Here is a 20314-nt window from a genome sequence, read left to right on the forward strand (position 1 = left end):
TCATGACATTCTGCAATCTTGTGATTTGGTGCCAAAGACCAAGGTTAGGGTTGAGCCTTAGTTGGGCTGGGGATGGAATGGTGCTGTGGGACTAGTCCTGAGTACCCCCAACATCCTTGGCAGAGGTGACTTGTCAGAGGCAGGATATACCCTAGTGGCAAGTGGTGGGGGTTGGGGGTGGCTCTACAGAGCTGAGAAATCAGGTCCTCATGGGAAACCTGCTCAGGGAGTGCAGAACCAACCTGTCATCATCCATGTCGGCCCAGCTTTCCGGGGCTGCTCTGGGGGCCTGATCCTGCTGGATGGGAGGTAGGAGGTGACGAGGGGACCTAGGCCATCCAGAGGCCTCATGCTTTATTACCCCTCGCAAAGCCTGCTCCTAGTAAAGGACCAGGGAAACCCCCTCATACTCAAGTACACACAGATTTTAACAACTCAAAGCACCTTTGCCCTTTTAAAGTTTTTTTTTTTTTTTTTAATAGGAGTTTTTTGAGATTCTTCCTCTCCCACCCCATTTGTGTTTTTCAATTGAGGAAAGTAACTAGCGCAACGCAGAATTAGGGACAAAGGAGAGCACCCGGCTTAAACAAAAAGTAGGGCCAAAGGTGGCATTTGCAGTATCAGGAGAAAGGGGCCTACCTGAAGGGCTGTAGACCTTTAAATACACCTACACAGGTCTACACTGAGCAGACGAGGGTTGTGGAGGAGGTCTCGACCTCCATCTCTATTAATGCAACAAATACGTAAACAAAGTTCACTAAGGGCCGCGCTTTGATTCCCTCCATTTTCCCGCATGCAGCCATCCGGGCTTGCCTCCCGAGTGCCTTGTTGTGATTTTGGACCAGCCACTTACAATCTCCCGACCCGTACAGTTTCCCCATCTGGACAAGGATTATATGCTCCCCTCCTCCCAGGACATATCAAACCTAATCGAGAAGGATTCGATTAGGCTCGATAAGAGCGTTAAGTCATCGGTCACGAGCCAGGCGAAATGACTAATGATGTCTACTCCTCTCCCGCCAAGTTAAAACCTCCCGGTGGCCCACACTCTCAGGATTGGTTCCGGGAGGGGCGTGGCCAGGTCACTGAAAGCCACGCCCCCAGACGTGGGGCAGCCTTCGCCGCGCCCAACCCTGCGGCCCAGGGAAGGGACCCAGCAATGACGTCTCATAACCACTCCCAATGTAACCCTCCGCCAAGCGAGAAAGTAGTCCCCAGCCCATAGCGGACTCCGTCACCCATACTTGGCGACATATAAAATCCTAGACTCTCTCCGGACTGGACTATGGTTCTGAGGCCTCAGGGCGACCTTCCGACACACCGGAAAGCGGTCTTTCTCTGGGTCGGCGTAGGAAGTAGTTCCGGCCTACGGTGGGCCGATGGGTCCCTCCGCAGCGGGGGAAAGAGGATGGCGACCTCGTCGATGCCGGAGTCGGAAAGAAGCACGGCTACGAAAGCGTCAGGTGAGCGTCTGGTAGAGTCAGGTCGCCCCACTGCACCCTGCCGCGAAGTGGGGCCAGAATACGGGGATAGCCGGCGGCGAGCTCCCGGGCCGGCGGGGCTGTCCGAACAGGGCCCCGGGGTCCCAGGCCCTTTAGTCGCTCTCGCACTTGCCTGAGCGGAAACCCGGCGCCGCCACAAGATGGCGTCGGGCCTGGAGCGCAGGCAGCGCCGGGGACAGCCCCGAGTCGCCAGGCCCCGGGACCGTCGCTGTCAGCCCCCTCCGCATGGGAACCAGGGGAGGGGGGGAGCGAGCCACTGACCCAGGGGGCCTGCGGGCTGTACCACCGACCCTGCACCCGGGGGGACTCGGGGGGGCCGAAGGGCTGAACCACTGAGCCCGGACAGGGCTCTTAGAGCGAACCACGCTGCAGGAATCATGGAGGGGAGACGAGGAGGGTCAAGATTACCGGCCACTGACCATCCTCCTGGGGCTGGGGAAACGCTCTAGGCTGGGAGGCCAGGCTTCTCGGTCCTGTTTTCCCAAAGCTCCTGTCTCTGTACACGAGAAAGCCCCTCCCCGTCGGGGACTCCGTCATTGCACCTGCGAAATGGGCACACGGGTGCAGCTGGGTGGGCCGTGGTTGCCGGGGCCGGGAAGGAGGCCCACCTGTTCCAGCCCGGGTCACCTCTTCTGGCAGAGTGAAGGATCCAGACCCTGCGAGTCCCTGTCAGGCGGCCCCCCGAGCCGATGGAGGAGAACGAAGTGGAGAGCAGTAGCGACGCGGCCCCTGGGCCTGGCCGGCCCGAGGAGCCCTCTGAGAGCGGCTTGGGCGTGGGCACCTCTGAAGCCGTGTCGGCCGACAGCAGCGACGCCGCGGCCGCCCCGGGGCCGACTGAGGCCGACGATTCTGGCGTGGGGCAGAGCTCCGACCGCGGCAGCAGCTCTCTGGTATGGACCGTGCTGGCCGGCGTGGGTGGAGGCAGGGACCGCAGGCAGCATGCCTAGCAGCCAAGGGCAGCAGTCAGAAAGGCTGGCTTGTAACTAATATTTGGTTTTGGTTTACTGTGTGTCAGGCACCATGCCGAGCCCCTAACATGGATTTTCTCATTTAAGCCTCATACCTTGTAAGGCATATCACTCTTTTCCACATCTTACAGGGCCCAGAGAGCAGGCCGACAGAGCCAAGGTTCAAATCTAAGCAGTGGCCTTACCCATTCCACTCTCTTCCTTCTTTGAGATGCAGGTGTCCTGGTTCAAGTCTTACCTCTACCTCCGATTCACTGGGAGACCTCTTTGAGCCTCATTCTTCTGTCTGTAAAATGGAGCAGGAATGCCTGCCTCATAGAGAATACTCTTGGAAATGCTTTGTAAAACTGTCTCCTTCTGGCTCTGCCATTCCTGGCTTTGTGATCTTGGACATGCTACCCCACTTCTAGCTCTCAGTTTTCTCATCTGTAGAGTGGGAATGATAAATACATATGCCTCAATAGGGCTTTTGTGAGGATTAAATGAATTAGCATATACAGAGCAATAGAAACAGTGCTCAGCACATAGTAAGCACTCAGTAAATATTAGCCATTACCATTGTTATTATCTGCAAGATAATGATTTCCAGGACATCACATTGTGAAGCTGCACGATGATGGACCCCATTTTGGGGTCCAGGATTTCATTAATTCAGCAGAGATGGGCCTACCGTGTGCCCAGCTTGTGCTGGCCCCGGGGGATACAGCAGGACACAAGACAGATGTGAGCCCGGCCTTAATGGAAAGTACCGTCTGACCTAGAACATATTACTCTAGAGTGAACCATAACGGAGGGGACACAGACAACTGCGGCACTGAGGACAGAGGGGTCCTACTCTGGCCTTGGGGGTCAGGGTTAACTTCCTAGAAGAGGTACCAAGTAAATGGTGGTGAGAAGGCTGGGCAGGAATTAGCCATGGTGCAACGCTGGGAAGCATTTCAGACAGAGGAAATAGCTAATTCAAAGGCCCAGTGAAAATAGCTCTGCCTGGTTGTTGTGTGGGTGTGGGGATTATGGGGCCTCTTACCTGACCAGAGCCAGGGACCCTGAGATTTGTTCTTGTGTGGCTCTGTGACTGGAGGGCTTCTGCTGGTCCTTTGTGGGGCTGACAGCGTGGATGCCTCTACTCACCGTGGCCAAGGAGCTCTATCTAGTGGGTGGCAACTGGCCCTGCTCCATCCGTGGCTCCTAAAATCCCCTGTTTCCAATCACCCAGGAGGAAGTATCTGAGAGCAGCTCCAGCACAGACCCCCTGCCCCACGGCTACCTCCCTGATTCCTCTTCTGTGTCCCGTGGGCCAGTGGAGGGAGTGACAGGCGGCCCCCCAGCACTGGTGCACTCCAGCGCTCTCCCAGACGCCAACATGCTGGTGTCCGACTGCACGGCTTCTTCCTCGGACCTGGGCTCAGCCATTGACAAGATCATCGAGTCCACCATCGGGCCAGACCTAATCCCAAGTGAGTCAGGCAGAGGGCAGTAAGAGCTGACCCGCAGGGGTCTTCCTGTGGGGTCCAGCAGAACCAACCATGCAAACTTGGACACATAACCCTGCCACTGTAAGCGTATGATGGGGGAATGGTAGCCTCTGTCTCGTAGTGGTAAGTGAGGTGAGGATTTAATAAGACAGTTCAGTGTAGTGCCTGGCATGGGCATGTGATAAACACTCAATAAACATAGAAATAATAATACCTAATTTGTACTGGAGTTCGTTCCAAGCACTTTACATATGGTAGCTCATTAATCCTCCCAGTGACCCCCAAAAAGCTGGATGCTATTATCCTCACAGTCGAGATGAGAGTTTTGAGGTACAGAGGACCCACTGCAACCAGCAGGTGTTGGGCCATGGGCTCAGATGGTGTGACTCCAGATTCTGTACTCGTGATTGACCACACTGTACCTTCTGTTGTTAATGGTGTAAAGGCCACAGTCTTCAAATGGTCCTGGGGTGGTGTGGAGAGCCAACCCTGATAAAGTGGTGCAGGGGCTAGGCCTTGACCTTGGAGAAGTTTGGAGACAGGAAGGGAGACTCTCCAGGTTTAGTGGTCAGAGGTGGGGCAGCTGGGGTAGCCATGGCATCTGTGTGACCGTAGGCCAGCTCCTGGGCCAGCGTGTCATGCACACTAGACCTCCCAACAGTCCTGTTCTGGGTGGGGGCGTGGACAGGGGCAGGGCACAGATGAGGCTCAGGGGGGCAATGCAGCTGGTTCATAGTTGCATGGGTGAGCCAGAATGAATATGGGCGGTGACAGTTGTCATTGTCAGCTGGGAATCCCCTCCCCCCATCTCTGCCCAGGCTGCATCACCGTAACCAGTGCTGAGGATGGCGGAACTGAGACTGCCCGGTACCTGATCCTGCAGGGCCCGGACGATGGTGAGACCCCAGGCAGCAGACCCAGGGCGCCCTGCAGGGGGCGAGGGAGTTGGAGAGGGAGGCTCCGCCACAAACTCACGGTGTGATCCTAGCAGGTCGTCCTCTGCTCTGGGCCCTAGTTTCCCCACTGCCACTCTGGTGGGGGGTTGGGTTCTAGGATCCCTGGGCCTGCCTGGGAGGGACAGCTGTTGCTCATGGCCAACCTTCCCCTCCACCCCCCTGCCCTCCGACTCCCTCACCCACCCACAGGTGCCCCCATGGCTTCACCGATGTCCAGTTCCACCTTGGCCCACAGCCTGGCAGCCATCGAGGCCCTGGCTGACGGCCCCACGTCCACATGCCTAGAGCCCCCCGAGGAGGCACGGGGGAGGCCCAGCTCCCCAGCACAGCCGCCCCCAAGCTCTGGTACCGAGGAGCCAGACCTGCAGAGCCTGGAAGCCATGATGGAAGTAGTGGTGGTACAGCAGTTCAAGTGCAAGATGTGCCAGTACCGGAGCAGCACCAAGGCCACGCTGCTTCGCCACATGCGGGAGCGGCACTTCCGACCAGGTGCGTTGACGGCGGCCTGCCTGGGTGGGGCTGTGCGGGTGGCGGGGGGTGGGGGGTGCCGCCAGCCAGACGTGGCAAGCTTCTCTTCTCTTCACAGCAGCAGCAGCAGCAACCGCAGCCGGTAAGAAGGGGCGTCTGGTAAGGAAGTGGGGTACCTCTGCCAAGACCCCAGACGAAGAGGGGCCAGAGGAGGAAGATGATGATGACATTGTCGACGCTGGTGCCATTGACGACCTAGAGGGTAGGCCACCTTAGCTCCCAGGAGTGGCATCCCCATCCCCATCTACAAATACCGAATTCCCTCTGGCCCACATGGAGGACTGGGAAAGAGGAATTGGTACACATGTGTGCCTCCGGTATAAAACAGAGGAGTTGGGGCTCTGGGGTCAGGACCTCTGTGTGCGGTTGTGGAGACTGCACACTGAAAAAGAGCACCACCTTTAAGAGGGCCACGTTCACATTTGTCCAACAGAAATAGAATAAGCTGCATATGAACTTCTTACATAGCTTTGTAGCTATGTTTTAAAAAGGTAAACAGGGGCGCCTGGGTGGCACAGTCGGTTAAGCGTCCGACTTCAGCCAGGTCACGATCTCACGGTCCGTGAGTTCGAGCCCCGCATCAGGCTCTGGGCTGATGGCTCAGAGCCCGGAGCCTGTTTCCGATTCTGTGTCTCCCTCTCTCTCTGCCCCTCCCCCGTTCATGCTCTGTCTCTCTCTGTCCCAAAAATAAATAAAAAACGTTGAAAAAAAAAATTAAAAAAAAAAATAAATAAAAATAAAAAGGTAAACAAAAAGATAAAATTAAGCTTTATCAGAATTATCAGTGGGTTGTTTTACTTTGCGTTTTTATACTAGTCTTCTGAAAACCAGTGTGTATTTTACGCTTAATTATCTGTTACTGAAAAAAAAAATAAGTGTTAGTGTAGACAAGGCACAAGTTCTTGGTCGTTGCATATGGCCAGTGGCTCCTGCACTGGATAGCATAGTCGTCACAGTTTGTAGACTTCATTGTTTATTTCAATTATCTTCTAACAATGGCTATGAAGTGTCTTAAGAAACGGGCACCTTTTTCTAATTTTCATAGTGGAGCGCTGCCCGAGTTGGCGGTAGGAGTCAGGAAAGGTGCAGAGAAAGGGGCTTGGAGAGAGGCACTCATAGTCAGCTAGTGGGAGGCCAGGAGGGCTTTTTGGAGGGAGGCATCACTGGTTGATAGGCTTGAAGGAGGAGTAGGCAGGGATGGGAAGTGGGCCTCTTCCTAGGGAAGTTGGGCCAGGGATTAGGGCTGAAAGGGCGGGTCCGGCACTGATGCCCACCTTTGCTTGCGGCCCCCACAGAGGACAGTGACTACAATCCGGCCGAGGATGAGCCCCGGGGCCGGCAGCTACGGCCCCAGCGCCCTACTCCCAGTACCCCAAGACCCCGAAGGAGACCTGGCCGGCCTCGGAAGCTGCCTCGCCTGGAGACTGCAGACCTCTCAGATGGTGAGAGTTGGTCACGTTGGGGCCGTGTGGGGGGCTGAGGGATGGCCTCCTTCCCTGCTTGCTTCTGTGGAGCCCTGGGAACTGAGGGTGCCACTCAGGGCAGCACATATCAAGTCAGGGTGACCTGAAGGCTGCCTCATAAAGGGACGGCCCTCCGAGACCAAGCTTGAGAAACCCCGATAAGCAATATATCAGCTTTGTGACAGGGCCTCTCGGTGGTAAGATGTTGGAGCGCGGGAGAAGTTTAAGTCTTTATACTTGAACTAAGAAGATAAGTTATAAGTGTGATTACTGAAATGAGAACAAGTCTGAGGGCTGAAACTGTGTCCAAGAAACACTAGCTTGGAGCATGACAGGCTGGGGACTAGAAAGCACGATCATGGCCATGAATGGCTCCACCACCTACTGGCTGTGTGACTCAGAGTGTGTTATTTTGCCTCTCGAATCCCCTGTTCCCTTGTTAGGAATGGAGGTGATAGCATTTGGCTTTTCGGGATCGCTTTAAGGGGTAAACATACACACACAAAAACACATGATAACTGTTTTTGTATGTGCTGTATAGGGGAGATTGTTACACATTTTCAGTGTTTTTTTTAAGAATAGCGTTTTATTAAGGTCTGTATGGGAAGGCACACACATCCTAAGTGCAAGGCTTAGGGAATTTTCACAAGATGAATGCGCCTGTGTAGCTGAGCATCCCAATCAAGAAGCAGGATGTTGCCAGCATTGTCTATGTCACTTTTAATTTTTAAAACATTGCATTGGAATACAATGGATGTTTTTGAATAGGTAGCACATTCAGACTGTTCAGACTTCAAAAGGTTAGGAGTGCGTGCAGTGATGCTCTGTCTTCTCTCTTCCTCCCATCTGCCCTCCAGCCACCCGGCCTCCCTAAAGAAAGCCAATGTTAAAGTACTGCTGTCGTTCCCAGACTCTAGAATGTTCCCATGAGGTCACTAGAGCAGCACTTATCGTCTCCATCTGACAGATGGGAAAATGAGACTCAGAGAGGCGCGAGGAGGCACCGAAGTCTGGTGTCAGAGCTGAGCTGGCACGCGGGTCTCTTGACGGGGAGGTCGCCAGCTCTCTTGCTGCTGCCGCAGACCGTCCTGTTTAAGTTGTGCCATCTAGCAGCATGTCAGTTGCAGGAGGGGCCTGCGTCTGTCCCACGGCCTGACGTGCCCATCAGTGGTCTGTGACAGTGGTTGAAGGAAGTATTTTGGCTGGCCTCTGGCACACCTGTCCACGTCTGTCCTGGTGCGTCCGTGGCTGATTTGCCACCATGTGCACGACAGGTGTGGAAGGAGAGCCTCTAGTGAGTTCCCAAAGCGGACAGAGCCCACCAGAGCCTCAGGACCCCGAGGCACCCAGCTCCTCCGGCCCGGGATGCCTGGTGGCCCTGGGCAAGGCCGATAGGGGCCCCGCGGAACCTGGCGTGAGCCAGTCGGATGCAGAGAACGCAGCCCCCTCTTGCCAGGATGAGCCCGATGCCCCACCCCGCCGCCGGGGCCGACCCTCCAGGCGCTTCCTCGGCAAGAAATACCGCAAGTATGTGGAGCAGAGATGAGGGTAGGGGGAGACAGCCCGGCGGCCCCGGCCCAGCCACACCTCTTCCCAACACCCTCCTGGCAGGTATTATTACAAGTCACCCAAACCGCTCCTGAGGCCCTTCCTGTGCCGCATCTGCGGCTCCCGCTTCCTGTCCCATGAGGACCTGCGCTTCCACGTCAACTCCCATGAGGCCGGGGACCCCCAGCTCTTCAAGTGCCTGCAGTGCAGCTATCGCTCCCGCCGCTGGTCCTCGCTCAAGGTGCGCGGCGGGGAAGGGCAGGCGCGGCACGGGACCAACGTGAAGGTGCCAGGAGGGAGTGGAGTTGACGGGTCGTTCGCTGGCACCTTCTGCCCCTTCGCAGGGCACGTCCCTGGGCCGCTGCCGTGCTGAAGGAGCTGGGGGGGGAGCCGCGGGCACTTCCGCAGACTGCACGCGGCCTAGTGGCGTCGCATCTTCAGGGGGGCTGTTCACCACACGCACTGGCAAATGGCAGGGAAACGGGCTCTCCCTAATTCTGTGTGTTAGAAAGTTTTCCGGTAGGTGGCCATAAGGTGTCTCCAGAAAGGGGCTCTTTTTTTTATCATTTACCCAAAAGCGCCAGTGGGCTTGCTGTGACCCTGAGCCGTTTTTATCCAGTACCTGGGCCTGGCAGGCAGGCACGCTCGGGTTCCAGGCTTGCGCAGCCTGGAGAGACTGTAGGTATCAATAGTGCCATTTTAGTGACCCAGGAAACCGTGGCTTGGCCAAAGTGAGGCAGAGAATTGGCCGTTGTGGGGAGTGGGGGCCACTTGAAGCACAGCTGGTCAGAGCCCCCGTGCTTTCTGCACGCGGTAGTTCCTCCCCAGACAGGGCCCCGTGACCTGGAAGTTGTTCTCTGGAGCCCTACCGGGGCTGGGTTGTGCCAGAGTACGCTGGGGCCGTGCCGCTTGGGTTTGGCTCCAAGCTCCGCTGTTCACAGGGTCACTGTGGGACCCCAGCACGTCCCTTCCCTGTGAGCCTCAGTTTCTGCCTCTGTCAGATGGTGAGCTGGCACAGGGCCTGGTGCCAAGTAGGTGCCCGTGTTGGGGAGAGTCCCCAGCCCTCACAGGCTCCGGCCCTTCCTGCACTCGTTCTGGGAGTAGCTCTGAGGCTGTGGGCACAGGTTGGGGGGGAGGGGGAGGCCAGCCCCAGCCCACTGTCCTCTTGCCTCTGTCCTAGGAGCACATGTTCAATCACGTGGGCAGTAAGCCCTACAAGTGTGGTGAATGCAGCTATGCCAGCGTCTACCGGAAGGACGTGGCCCGGCACGCAGCCGTGCACAGCCGAGACCGGTCAGTGTGCGTGGGTGGGGTGGGCCAGGGCAGGAAGCAGAGGCCCGGCGTGACCACATTCCCCCTTTACTGAGCACCTGCTCTGGGCCACACTATTCACAGCACGTCACAGACCTGCGAAAGATAAGGCCGTTCATCCCAGCTCATGTGGCTCAGAGCAGTAGCAGGGCCTGAAGGGTTCTTGTTCCGTCTCTTCCCTGCTATGAGCTATGTAAGATGGGGACAGTCATTGTTGAGGGGATTAAAGGAGCTCAGTAAATGATCTAAAGATCTTGCAGACTCCCGACTCTCAGCACTGACAGAGCAGACATGGGACAGATGGGTGGAGGAAAATCCTTAGGGGCCCTGTGATTGCTCACTACGTTGTCGTTAGATCTACAGCTTTGGGAAGGAGTTCACTCTGGTTAGGATGGTACGTGAGCAGAGGTCGGATACAGGATTTCAGGAGAAAAGTGACTTTCAAATTGTGCTTGTGGGAAAGGCTGTTCTCCATGATGCTAATGGGTTTTCTTAAGAAAAGGGGAGAGCGGAAGTAAGATTAGGGACACCAGGTTGAACACGTGCTTCGCCAGTTCTTTTCTACAGGACTTCTCAGGGCCTTTAAAATGCACGTGTATTTTGTGACAGGAAGAAGGCACCATTCTAGAATTTGTTTACAGCGTGCCTCTTAGCATTTCCTAGCAGACTCCACTTGGGGAAGCCCTATTCTGAGAGAAGGGCTTGGCTGGGCAGAAGGGACACTCGGGGCTGAGACGGTCTGGTCAATGTGAGAGAGTTTGTGGTGGGGTTGGGGAAGCAGTGGTCTAACCCCTATGCCTTTCTCCCTCAGGAAGAAGAGGCCAGATCCGGTGAGTCTGGGGCCTGGCCCGGGAAGGGAGCCTGCTTGAGGGCTGCTTATCAGGTGGGGGGAGGAGGTGAGGTCTCCCCCTCTCTCCTCCCCTTCTCTCTTCATCTGGTCCTGTCTTGTCCCTTCCCAGACTCCGAAGCTGAGCTCCTTCCCGTGCCCTGTGTGTGGCCGTGTGTACCCCATGCAGAAGAGACTCACACAGCACATGAAGACACACAGCACTGAGAAGCCCCACATGTGTGACAAGGTGGGTGGGGCCAAGGGCTGGGGGCAGGGGCTCAGGGTCTCCCTGGGCAATCTCCCATCTCTGACTCACCCTACCCCTCACAGTGTGGAAAGTCCTTTAAGAAGCGCTACACCTTTAAGATGCACCTGCTCACACATATCCAGGCTGTCGCCAACCGCAGGTATATCCCTAAGGAGGCCCCTGGGGCTGGAGCGCCCCACCCGACCCCACCACTGAGCTTTCCTCCAACCACCTCCAGGTTCAAGTGCGAGTTCTGTGAATTTGTTTGTGAGGACAAGAAGGCACTGCTGAACCACCAGCTGTCCCACGTCAGCGACAAGCCATTCAAATGCAGCTTTTGTCCCTACCGCACCTTCCGAGAGGACTTCCTGCTCTCCCATGTGGCTGTCAAGCACACAGGTCAGGCCAGCCCCACCCTGGCCTGAGGGCAAGTTGGTGAACCCTCCACTTGCCATGCCCCTAGGCGGCAGGCTCTGCTCTGTCCTCTTCCTCCCCCTCCACAGCCAGCCGGGCTTCTCAGGTATCAGGACATCCCCTCTGGGGTGTCACCCGCTCTCCTGGGCTAAGCCAGCTCTTCTCTGTGTGGCCAAGGGCTAACTTGCTATGAGAGGGAGTCAGAGCACCTACCATGTGGTGGTTGCCAAAGTGCCCGTTCTGTTTGTGTCTGGAGCCCTGTCTGTACTGGGTGCTGGGTGCTGGGTGCTGGGGAAGAAGTGTTTCTGGAGGCCCCAGTCTCACACGTGAAGTAGGAGAAGCAGCGTCACAGGCTCGGCCTGCAGAACGTGGACAGAAGAGTTGGTTCTTTCTCCTCCTCGGCGCGCAGCCCTCTGATGGGCACACTAGAGATGAGACACCGTAGTGGGCCAGATCCCTGTCTACCCGGGAGGGATGGTTCGTAAGAGAAGTGTGTGGTCACCTGATATGAAAATAAGACGCTCCTGGGAAGGCTGGGAGTGCCGGAGGTGGGCCTGGTTCCTCTCTGTCCTGGCCCACCAGATCGGACAGCAGCATGTGTTGGGAGCGAAGCCCCAGGAGTGAATCCCTCAGAGGGGTCCTTGGGACCACGGAAGGCTTCCCGGAGAGGGTGGGGAAGCCTAAGCGTCCCTTCCTGTGTGCCTGCAGGGGCCAAGCCCTTCGCCTGTGAGTACTGCCATTTCAGCACCCGGCACAAGAAGAACCTCCGCCTGCATGTACGGTGTCGGCACGCAAGCAGCTTCGAGGAGTGGGGGCGGCGCCACCCTGAGGAGCCCCCTTCCCGCCGTCGCCCCTTCTTCTCTCTGCAGCAGATTGAGGAGCTGAAGCAGCAGCACAGCGCGGCCCCCGGGCCACCCGCCAGCTCCCCAGGGCCTCCTGAGGTAAGCTCCGCCAAGCAGGCAGCAGACAGAAGGGGCTGGGGAGCATGGGCCAGGATGACCGTGTCCTGTCACCCCTCCAGTCCCTGGCATCCTCATTTACACACTGAGGCAACAAAATGGCCCCAGCTTCTCCAGTTGAGCAGATGGGGTCACACACATGTCAGCCCTAAGCTCAGAGTGGGCGTGGCTTTCCAGTGCTAGTAATAGAGCATGGAAATATGAGTTTAATTGTGGCAATAGTTCATTTTTCGCTTGCATAAAAGAAGTCCAAAGGTTAGCAGTTTAGAGCTAGTTTGGCAGCTCTGTGGTCAGTCATCAGGGACCAAGTTCTCTCAATATTTTTTCCCAGCCATCCTAGGCATACGACTTTCATCTTTGTGGTTGCCTCATGGTCCAGTATAGCTGCAGGAGCTCCAGCCTTCTAGCCACATCCCAGGCAAGAAGCAGGAGGAAGGGATGGGAGAAGGGCAGAAAGGAAGCCTGCCATCTCTCCCATCTGTCTTCCTCGTGAACTTAACCGGAAGCTCCTGCTTAGCCACAAGGCCACACTTTACCTAGCTGCAAGGCAGGCCGAGAAGTATAGTCTCATAGCTGAGTATACCACCTACTCTTTTTGTGCCCCAGAAGATGGACCACTGCGATGTGCTGGTAGAACACAGCCTCTAGTGTCAGTCTTGTGTTCAGACCCCAGTTCTGCTACTTACTCGCTGTGGGATCTTAAGCAATCGCTTCATTTCTCTGAGCCTCGGTCAGTTCATCTGTGGCACCGAGCTGATAAATACCTGGCATTGTAGTTGTGTGAAGGTGAGACAAGCCGGCAGATGTGAAGTGCCTGACACACAGGAGGTGCTTGGTAACCAGTGCTCGAATCTGAGCTGCCCCCTCTCAGGTTTGGCCACATCCCCACCCCGCAGGTTCCCCCAGAGGCAGCACCTTTCCAGCCACCGGAGACCCCCCCACTGCTCTGTTCCGACACCCTTGGTGGCGCCACCATCATCTACCAGCAAGGTGAGCCCTGGGGGAGCGGGGGAGCCTGGGGAGCGGGGCAGGGGCGGGGCACGTGCTGGGGCTGGAGGAGGGAGAGAGGGGGCCCCGGCCCATCCTAAGACTCAGGTCTCACCCGACCCAGGAGCCGAGGAGTCAACGGCAATGGCCACGCAGACAGCCTTGGATCTGCTGCTGAACATGAGTGCTCAGCGGGAGCTGGGGGGCACAGCCCTGCAGGTGAGCTGCCCGGGGCCGCCACCGCCTCCCCCGCGCCGCCACCTCAGGTGCCCGCTGTGCACTGGACACTGGGAGGGGAGGAGGGTGGTGAGGCAGACATGCCCTGCCCTCGGGGCGTGCCCAGTTAACCGGGAGACAGTCCACTGAGACCCTGTGGGCAAACACAGAGGAGGGGGACCCACTGTGCCAGGGAGGTCAGAGGGGCTTCCGCTCAGCTCCAGTCACCAGCGGCCTCTGCCAGGCTGAGCGGTAAGTGCTGCTCTTGTGCTGGTTCAGGTCTCCTAGCTCTGCGGCCGCCCTGTACTGCAGGTCCCGGCCAGCTTCTCATCCAGCCTAGCACCCTTTCCGCGACACCCCCTCCCGCGGCCCAGAGGCTCCCAAGGCTCCCTCCCCTCTAGCCTGTCTTAGCCCTGAACCTCATGCCCAGCCGACCCCCTGCCCCCAGCTCATCATCTTCACTTCTGCCGCCTTCTGGCCGCCTGGGATCACCCTTCCACTACCCCCGCCCTACCCGCACTGCACACCCCACACTCCTCTAAGGTAGGGAGAGGTTTGTTATCGGTCTCCCAGCCTCTCGAAAAGATGTAGAATTGTGTGTTGAGATGATAAATTCCAGGAACTGGGAGCAATGATGTGCTTCCAGGGGCTGGAGGGCAGACAGAACTCTGTGGAGGGGGGAGCCTGGTGTTGGGCCTGGGGACCCCCGTAGGGTTTCATTATGCCTTTGGGGGTGTTTGGAAGTTCTACGTTTTTAGTTAGTTAAATCGGTCTTTCATGGTTTTTGCCTTTGATATCATCCCTAGAAAGGCCTGTAATCACCCCAAGATTATACAAACATTTGTATATTCTTCTTAGGGTTTCTTTCTGCTTAGGGTTTCACTTTTTTACACTTAAATCTTTACTCCACCTGGAATTTATTTTTGGTGTATACAGAAAGGTAGGGGACTCGCTTTATTTTTTTTTTCCCAAAAGTTGTACAGTGTAGTATATCAAATCTTCCCCTGTGGTTGGAAATGTCTGCTTTATCACATTCTAGATTCCCATATTTATAGGAGCCCATTTCTATACAAGTTCTGTTTTATTGCTGTCTGTTGTTCTCATGCCAGTTTTTTTTTTTTTTTAATCTGATTACAAAAACATATGTTAAACCAAAATGACCATTAGGAAATGTTCTATACAGAAAGTGAAAGTCCTTAACAACCCTCCCCCGCCCCCGCCCGCCACCGCTGCCAGCGGCAAATAGGCATTTCTCCAGTTTTGACCATGTGCTCGCTAACATGGAGACATTGTTTCTAAAAAAGATGGGATCACACAATTCATGCTCATCAACACCTCCACTTCTGCTTGCTCTGGAGTGTGTGAGGCGTGGCCTGGCCGCACGCAGAGTCCTCTCTGTTACTGTTCCCATTTCACATCCCCAGGCCACTACACCGTAGAGATGCTGTGAGCGCGTTCGGTCCTGTATTGCTTGGGTTTCCAGCTTTTTGTCAATCAGGGCAGTGCTTTAGTGCACATTTCAGGTGGTCCTAAAACATTCTTTAGTTGTAAAAAAAGCCTCCTAGAAGTAGAATTGGTGGGTCTGAAGGTGTGAAGCCTCGTAAAAAGACAGTTTATGTGACCACCTCTAGAATTGCGCTGCTTTCCACCCTTGCCAACACTTGGGTATCCCGAGCTTTAGAAATGTCTTCCGCATGGCAGAAGTATGTTTCATGGTTTTGGTTTTTTTTTATATATAATTTTATAACCGTAAATGAGTTTGAACTATGTTCGTAGACCATTTTATTTTCTGACTTGTGTCCTGTATCTGTTTTTCTATTGTTGGTGTTTTTAGCGTCACTTTGCAGGAGCTCTTTGCAGATGAGGGAGACTCCCCTTTTCTCGTATTTATTGTTAAATACCCCCTCCCCCCATTTCTTCATTTTCTAATTGCAGTTTATGGTTTGTTTTGCTGTAGGCTTTAGCATCTTTTTCTGTCATGATTATAGAAAAATCTTCCCACCCCAGGTCATAAAATATCCATCCACATTTTCTTTTCATATACTTTGAGTTTTATTACATTTCGGTCTTTAATCTATTTGAAGCAGGCTCTGGAGCAAGATGTGAGGTCAAGCTTTTTTCTTCTTAAATGGTTTGCTAGCTGTCCCTTTACCAGGGTTTCTCAATCTTGGCCTTTTGTGCCAGATAGTTCTTCGTTGTGGGGGCTATCCTGTGCGTTGTGGGGTTGTCGGCTGCATCCCTGCAGATAACTCCTAGGTGCCAGGACCACGCCTCTTCCGATTGTGACCACCAAAGAATGTCTCCAGATGTTGCCCGACGCCCAGGGAGGGCAGGGTTGCTCTCCCCGGGTCTTGTTTCTTTGCAGGTGCCAGGCAGGGCTGGGAGAGCCAGGGTGTGTTTTAGATCACACAGTGGGGGTTGTACAAATGAGTGGTGGTGGCACGGGCCCTGGCCGGTGTGGGTGAGCTGTGAGGCCCTGCGTGCCAGCCTCTGTACCTGCTTGTAACACCCTCCGATTCCCTCACAGGTGGCCGTGGTGAAGTCGGAGGACGTGGAAGCAGAGTTAGCCTCCCCTGGCGAGCAGCCTTCCCCGGCAGGTGCCTCTCCCCAAGTGGTCACCCTCCACGTGGCAGAGCCGGGGAGCAGCCTGGCAGCGGAGAGTCAGCTGGGTGCGCCCGACCTGCCCCAGATCACCCTGGCACCCGGTCCATTTGGTGGGACTGGCTACAGTGTCATCACAGCACCCCCTATGGAGGAGGGGACATCGGCTCCTGGCACACCTTACAGGTGAGACCTGCTGCCCGCAAGACCCCCTTCGGCCATTTATAAGGTATGCTGGGAGGTGCCAGAGAAGGGCTCTGCCTGCTCGAGCTTAGTTGGCAGGAGGCAAAAATCCTAATACATACCATGTGATTAGCCATCGGAGTCTCTCTTATTAGGAGGTTGGAAGCTACTATTTCTTGGTCTCTTAGATGTTCCAGGCACTAGACCCAAACACCTAAACATTTGGTGCACTCACCAAAACCATTCTCGTGAGATCCAGGTGTCCCTCATCTCACAGGTGAGGAAGTAGGCCAGGGACATTGAATAACTTACCTAAGGTCAGATATGTAGTGAGGAGTCGAACTTTGGGTTTCAAAACCATGTGCTCTTTGTTCTGGGTGACCCCTGAACACACCTGGGTGATTCCAGTTCTGACCTCCAGAGCCAGCTCAGGCTCCTTGCTGGCATTGGAGGCCTGACAGCTGCCCTGCGTCCTCCACACCCAGCAAGTTCAGGGCAGAAAGACTGTGTGCTCGCTGCACTCCTGGGCAGCCTAAGAAAGCCCTTAATCCAAGCACCAAAGTACCACAGTGTGTGGCTGGGGTGGAAAGCAGGACCCCTGGGCTGGCGGCAGGCAGCCCAGTCTCCACATCTGCCCTCCACTCTCGGCCCCTGCTTGCCTCCCGCGCTGGCCTGCCCGCTGCCGCACTCGGCCAGACCCGGGCTGGAGCGCTGGGCTTCGCTGCCTCACCGCCATCATCCCTCAGTTCCCTTTCTCGGGGAAGAGGACTCCTGTGGCCTTCCATCCCCTCCTAGAACCCCACCTCACTCCTCCCCCCGCCTCGGTGCCCACAGCGAGGAGCCCCCAGGGGAGGCAGCCCAGGCCGTGGTCGTGAGCGACTCTCTGAAAGAAGCTGGCACCCACTATATCATGGCAGCCGATGGGACGCAGCTGCACCACATTGAGGTGAGGCTTGGGGTGGGTGGCTGCCCCCCCCCCCCCAATCCTCCCCAGTCCATCACGCTCCCCCATCTGTCTACAGCTGACTGCGGATGGTTCCATCTCCTTCCCGAGTCCGGATTCGCTGGCCCCTGGAGCCAAGTGGCCGCTGCTGCAGTGTGGGGGGCTGCCCAGAGATGGCCCTGAGCCCCCATCTCCAGCCAGGACCCACCGGGTGGGAGACCCCCAGGGCTCTGCCTCCCCACCTCCTACAGCCAGCAAAGCCCCGGGCCTGGTAGTACCCCCCTCGCCGCCACCTGCAGGCACGGCATCATCAAAGAAGTTTTCCTGCAAGATCTGTGCTGAAGCCTTCCCTGGCCGAGCAGAGATGGAGAGTCACAAACGAGCCCACGCCGGGCCTAGTGCCTTCAAGTGCCCCGACTGCCCCTTCAGTGCCCGCCAGTGGCCCGAGGTCCGGGTAGGTGCTGCCCCCTGGTGCTCATTTGGCCACTTGTTTGTGTAACAGACTTTAACTGAACACCGCAAGCCAGGCCCGCTGTCCCTCTCTGGGGTCGGAGAGGACTCTGTGAGGCCTCAGCATTGAGGGAGCTCTGTCTGGTGGGGAAGCAAACCAGATGGTGTGACTAATGCCCCACGGTGTCCCCAGTGTGAACAGAATGCATATGGCGGAGCAGAGACAAACCGGGAACAGGTCGTGTGGACTCGGGGTGCTGGCAACAACCAGGCTGGGCCCGTAGGGGCAAAGGCACAGGCACGGCAGCACCAGGCACGTTTAGGGAAACACAAGGCATCTAGAATAGGGAACGCACACGGTACGAGGAAGGTGGTGGAGACAACATGGAGAAGGCGAGGAGGGAGTAGTTCTGGGTAGAAGGCGGGGGTCCCTTTTGAGGACCACCAGTTTTCACTGCCACCATGCACCAGCTCCTCACAGCAGCTCAGTGAGGGGAGCAGGGCCTAGAACCCTAGAACATCAGGGCTGGAGGAGACCTCCAGGGAGGGGTTCCTTCATCTGAACCTGTACCTTATGTGACATGGCAGTAACCTGAATCGAAGCAGGGACAGGACTTCCTAAGTGACCTAATGGCGGGGCCTGTGACTTTGCCCTCTCTTGGCACACAGCAGCACCAGGTCTTGGTCTGGTTTGTACTTGTCACCCAGTTCTTCCGAGGACAGACTCCCCAACAGTTGTCTCAGTGGGAGGCTGCTTGTCCTCACCTGGCCAGTGCCCCTGACTCTGCTCCTGCTCCAGGCCCACATGGCACAGCACTCGAGCCTGCGGCCCCACCAGTGCAGCCAGTGCAGCTTTGCCTCCAAGAACAAGAAGGACCTGCGGCGACACATGCTGACCCACACCAACGAGAAGCCTTTTGCGTGCCATCTCTGCGGGCAGCGGTGAGGCTGGGGACAGGTGGGTAGGGGCTGCTGGGCACGTGTGACGGGACTGCCCTGAGCCTTCTTCCCTCCCCCACAGTTTCAACCGGAATGGGCATCTCAAGTTCCATATCCAGCGGCTGCACAGTCCTGATGGGAGAAAGGCGGGGACACCTACTGCCCGGACCCCAGGCCGGACCCCCACCCAGACCATCATCCTGAACAGTGATGATGACACGCTGGCCACGCTGCACAGTGAGCCACCCCTGGGAGACCAGGGTGAGTGCTGGGGCACCTCCGGTTTCCCTGGATCCGCTGTGTGAGCACCCTCTCTTCTCTGCCCAGCTGCACTCCAGTCCGGTCATGGGGTCCTGGGGCCAGAGCGGCTACAGCAGGCACTGGGCCAGGAACACATCATTGTCGCCCAAGAGCAGACAGTGACCGATCAGGTGAGAGCCTGGGTTGGGGCCCTGCTGGCAAGTCACAGGCTGGGGTGGGGGCTGGCAAGTCACAGAGCTGAGGCTAGAGCGGACTTCGTCCTGGCAGGAAGAAGCCACCTATATCCAAGAGATCACCACAGCTGATGGCCAGACAGTACAGCATCTGGTTACCTCTGACAACCAGGTGAGCACCTGCTCAGCCAGGAGAGCCTGCCCTGCCCCTCCCCCAGACTCCACTCTGGGGAGGACCAGTACTTCCCCAACCACTCCTCTCAGGGTCTGTGAGGCTGCCATCGTTGATGGTGGGTGACCCTGGCCCCCTGCTCCATCTTCCTGGTTCAGCAGGGCCCCCAGCGCCTGCCTCTTCTCTACCCTTCTCCAGGTACAATACATCATCTCCCAGGACGGAGTCCAGCACCTGCTCCCCCAGGAATATGTCGTGGTTCCAGAGGGCCATCACATCCAGGTGGGCCAGGCCTGGGCAGGGATGGGAAAGAGGGGAGGGGTGGACAGCCTCCTCAATCACCAGATCGGCTTCCTCTCTCCAGGTACAGGAAGGCCAGATCACACACATCCAGTATGAACAGGGGGCCCCGTTCCTCCAGGAGTCCCAGGTAGGACCTTTGGGGAATCGTGCGGAGTTGGGGCACAGGCAGTACTCCTCCAAGGCCACATCTCACTGGCTTCTCCCCTCTAGATCCAGTATGTGCCCGTGTCCCCAGGCCAGCAGCTTGTCACACAGGCCCAACTGGAGGCGGCAGCACACTCAGCAGTCACAGGTATGGGGTGGGACCCTGAAAACCATGGGGACCCAGGCCCAGCTTCTGGGGCCTCAGGCTCACCGTCCTTTCCCCTCCCCTGGCAGCGGTGGCCGATGCTGCTATGGCCCAAGCCCAGGGCCTGTTTGGCACCGAAGAGGCAGTGCCTGAACACATCCAACAGCTGCAGCACCAGGGCATCGAGTACGACGTCATCACCCTGACCGATGACTGAGCCCCAAGGGCCCAACGCAGACCGTGGATATTGGGGCCAGCCATATTAGGGGTGGGGGGACCCAGTGGGACTCACCTCCCTGTTCCACCTAGGGTCTCCAGACACTGGGCAGCCAGCATCCTGTCACTCTAAGAGAGCCAGACCTGTGCTGCTGGCTTTAGGGGACAGCCATGGGCCCCAGCCAGGACATGCTGGGTGCCCTAGCCTGCAGGCAGGCTTTGGGGAGAAAAATTTATTTTTGTTTGGATGGATGGACCCACTGGCCCCTCAGTCTCAATAAAGGGACCAGAGTCCAGTCCTGACCATCTTACTTTGTCCGCAAGGACTTGGGAAACAGAGGAAGAGCCTGTCACAGCTCCCAGGAGCTGCCAAGCCCCACA

The 20314-nt window shown here is 56.7% G+C and overlaps 1 protein-coding gene across 4 annotated transcripts; it reads left to right on the forward strand.

Annotated features, from left to right (window-relative positions):
* The first annotated feature begins 1157 nt into the window (after positions 1–1157).
* ZNF335 (zinc finger protein 335) lies at positions 1158–20239 on the forward strand. 4 transcript variants are annotated; one of them, XM_040446893.1, is made up of 28 exons: positions 1158–1463; positions 2142–2392; positions 3687–3927; positions 4764–4841; positions 5091–5390; positions 5485–5631; positions 6725–6871; positions 8167–8419; positions 8504–8681; positions 9621–9733; positions 10563–10581; positions 10711–10827; positions 10911–10987; positions 11066–11226; positions 11950–12182; positions 13097–13190; positions 13312–13406; positions 15931–16190; positions 17022–17133; positions 17210–17584; positions 18380–18522; positions 18602–18756; positions 18847–18950; positions 19048–19125; positions 19324–19407; positions 19490–19555; positions 19639–19720; positions 19807–20239. In XM_040446893.1, the coding sequence occupies exons 2-28, from the start codon at positions 2192–2194 to the stop codon at positions 19932–19934; spliced, it is 4041 nt and encodes a 1346-aa protein (XP_040302827.1). In that variant the 5' UTR covers positions 1158–1463; positions 2142–2191; the 3' UTR covers positions 19935–20239. The 4 variants fall into 4 exon arrangements, with proteins under 4 accessions (XP_040302827.1, XP_040302826.1, XP_040302829.1 ...); XM_040446892.1 differs by lacking the exon at positions 1158–1463 and having other exon boundaries at positions 1729–2392; XM_040446895.1 differs by lacking the exon at positions 1158–1463 and having other exon boundaries at positions 1729–2392; positions 5491–5631.
* The last annotated feature ends 75 nt before the right edge of the window (positions 20240–20314 follow it).

The sequence above is a fragment of the Herpailurus yagouaroundi genome, unplaced genomic scaffold (genome assembly GCF_014898765.1).
Source record: "Herpailurus yagouaroundi ecotype Mexico unplaced genomic scaffold, PumYag 196, whole genome shotgun sequence".
Lineage (NCBI taxonomy): Eukaryota > Metazoa > Chordata > Mammalia > Carnivora > Felidae > Herpailurus > Herpailurus yagouaroundi.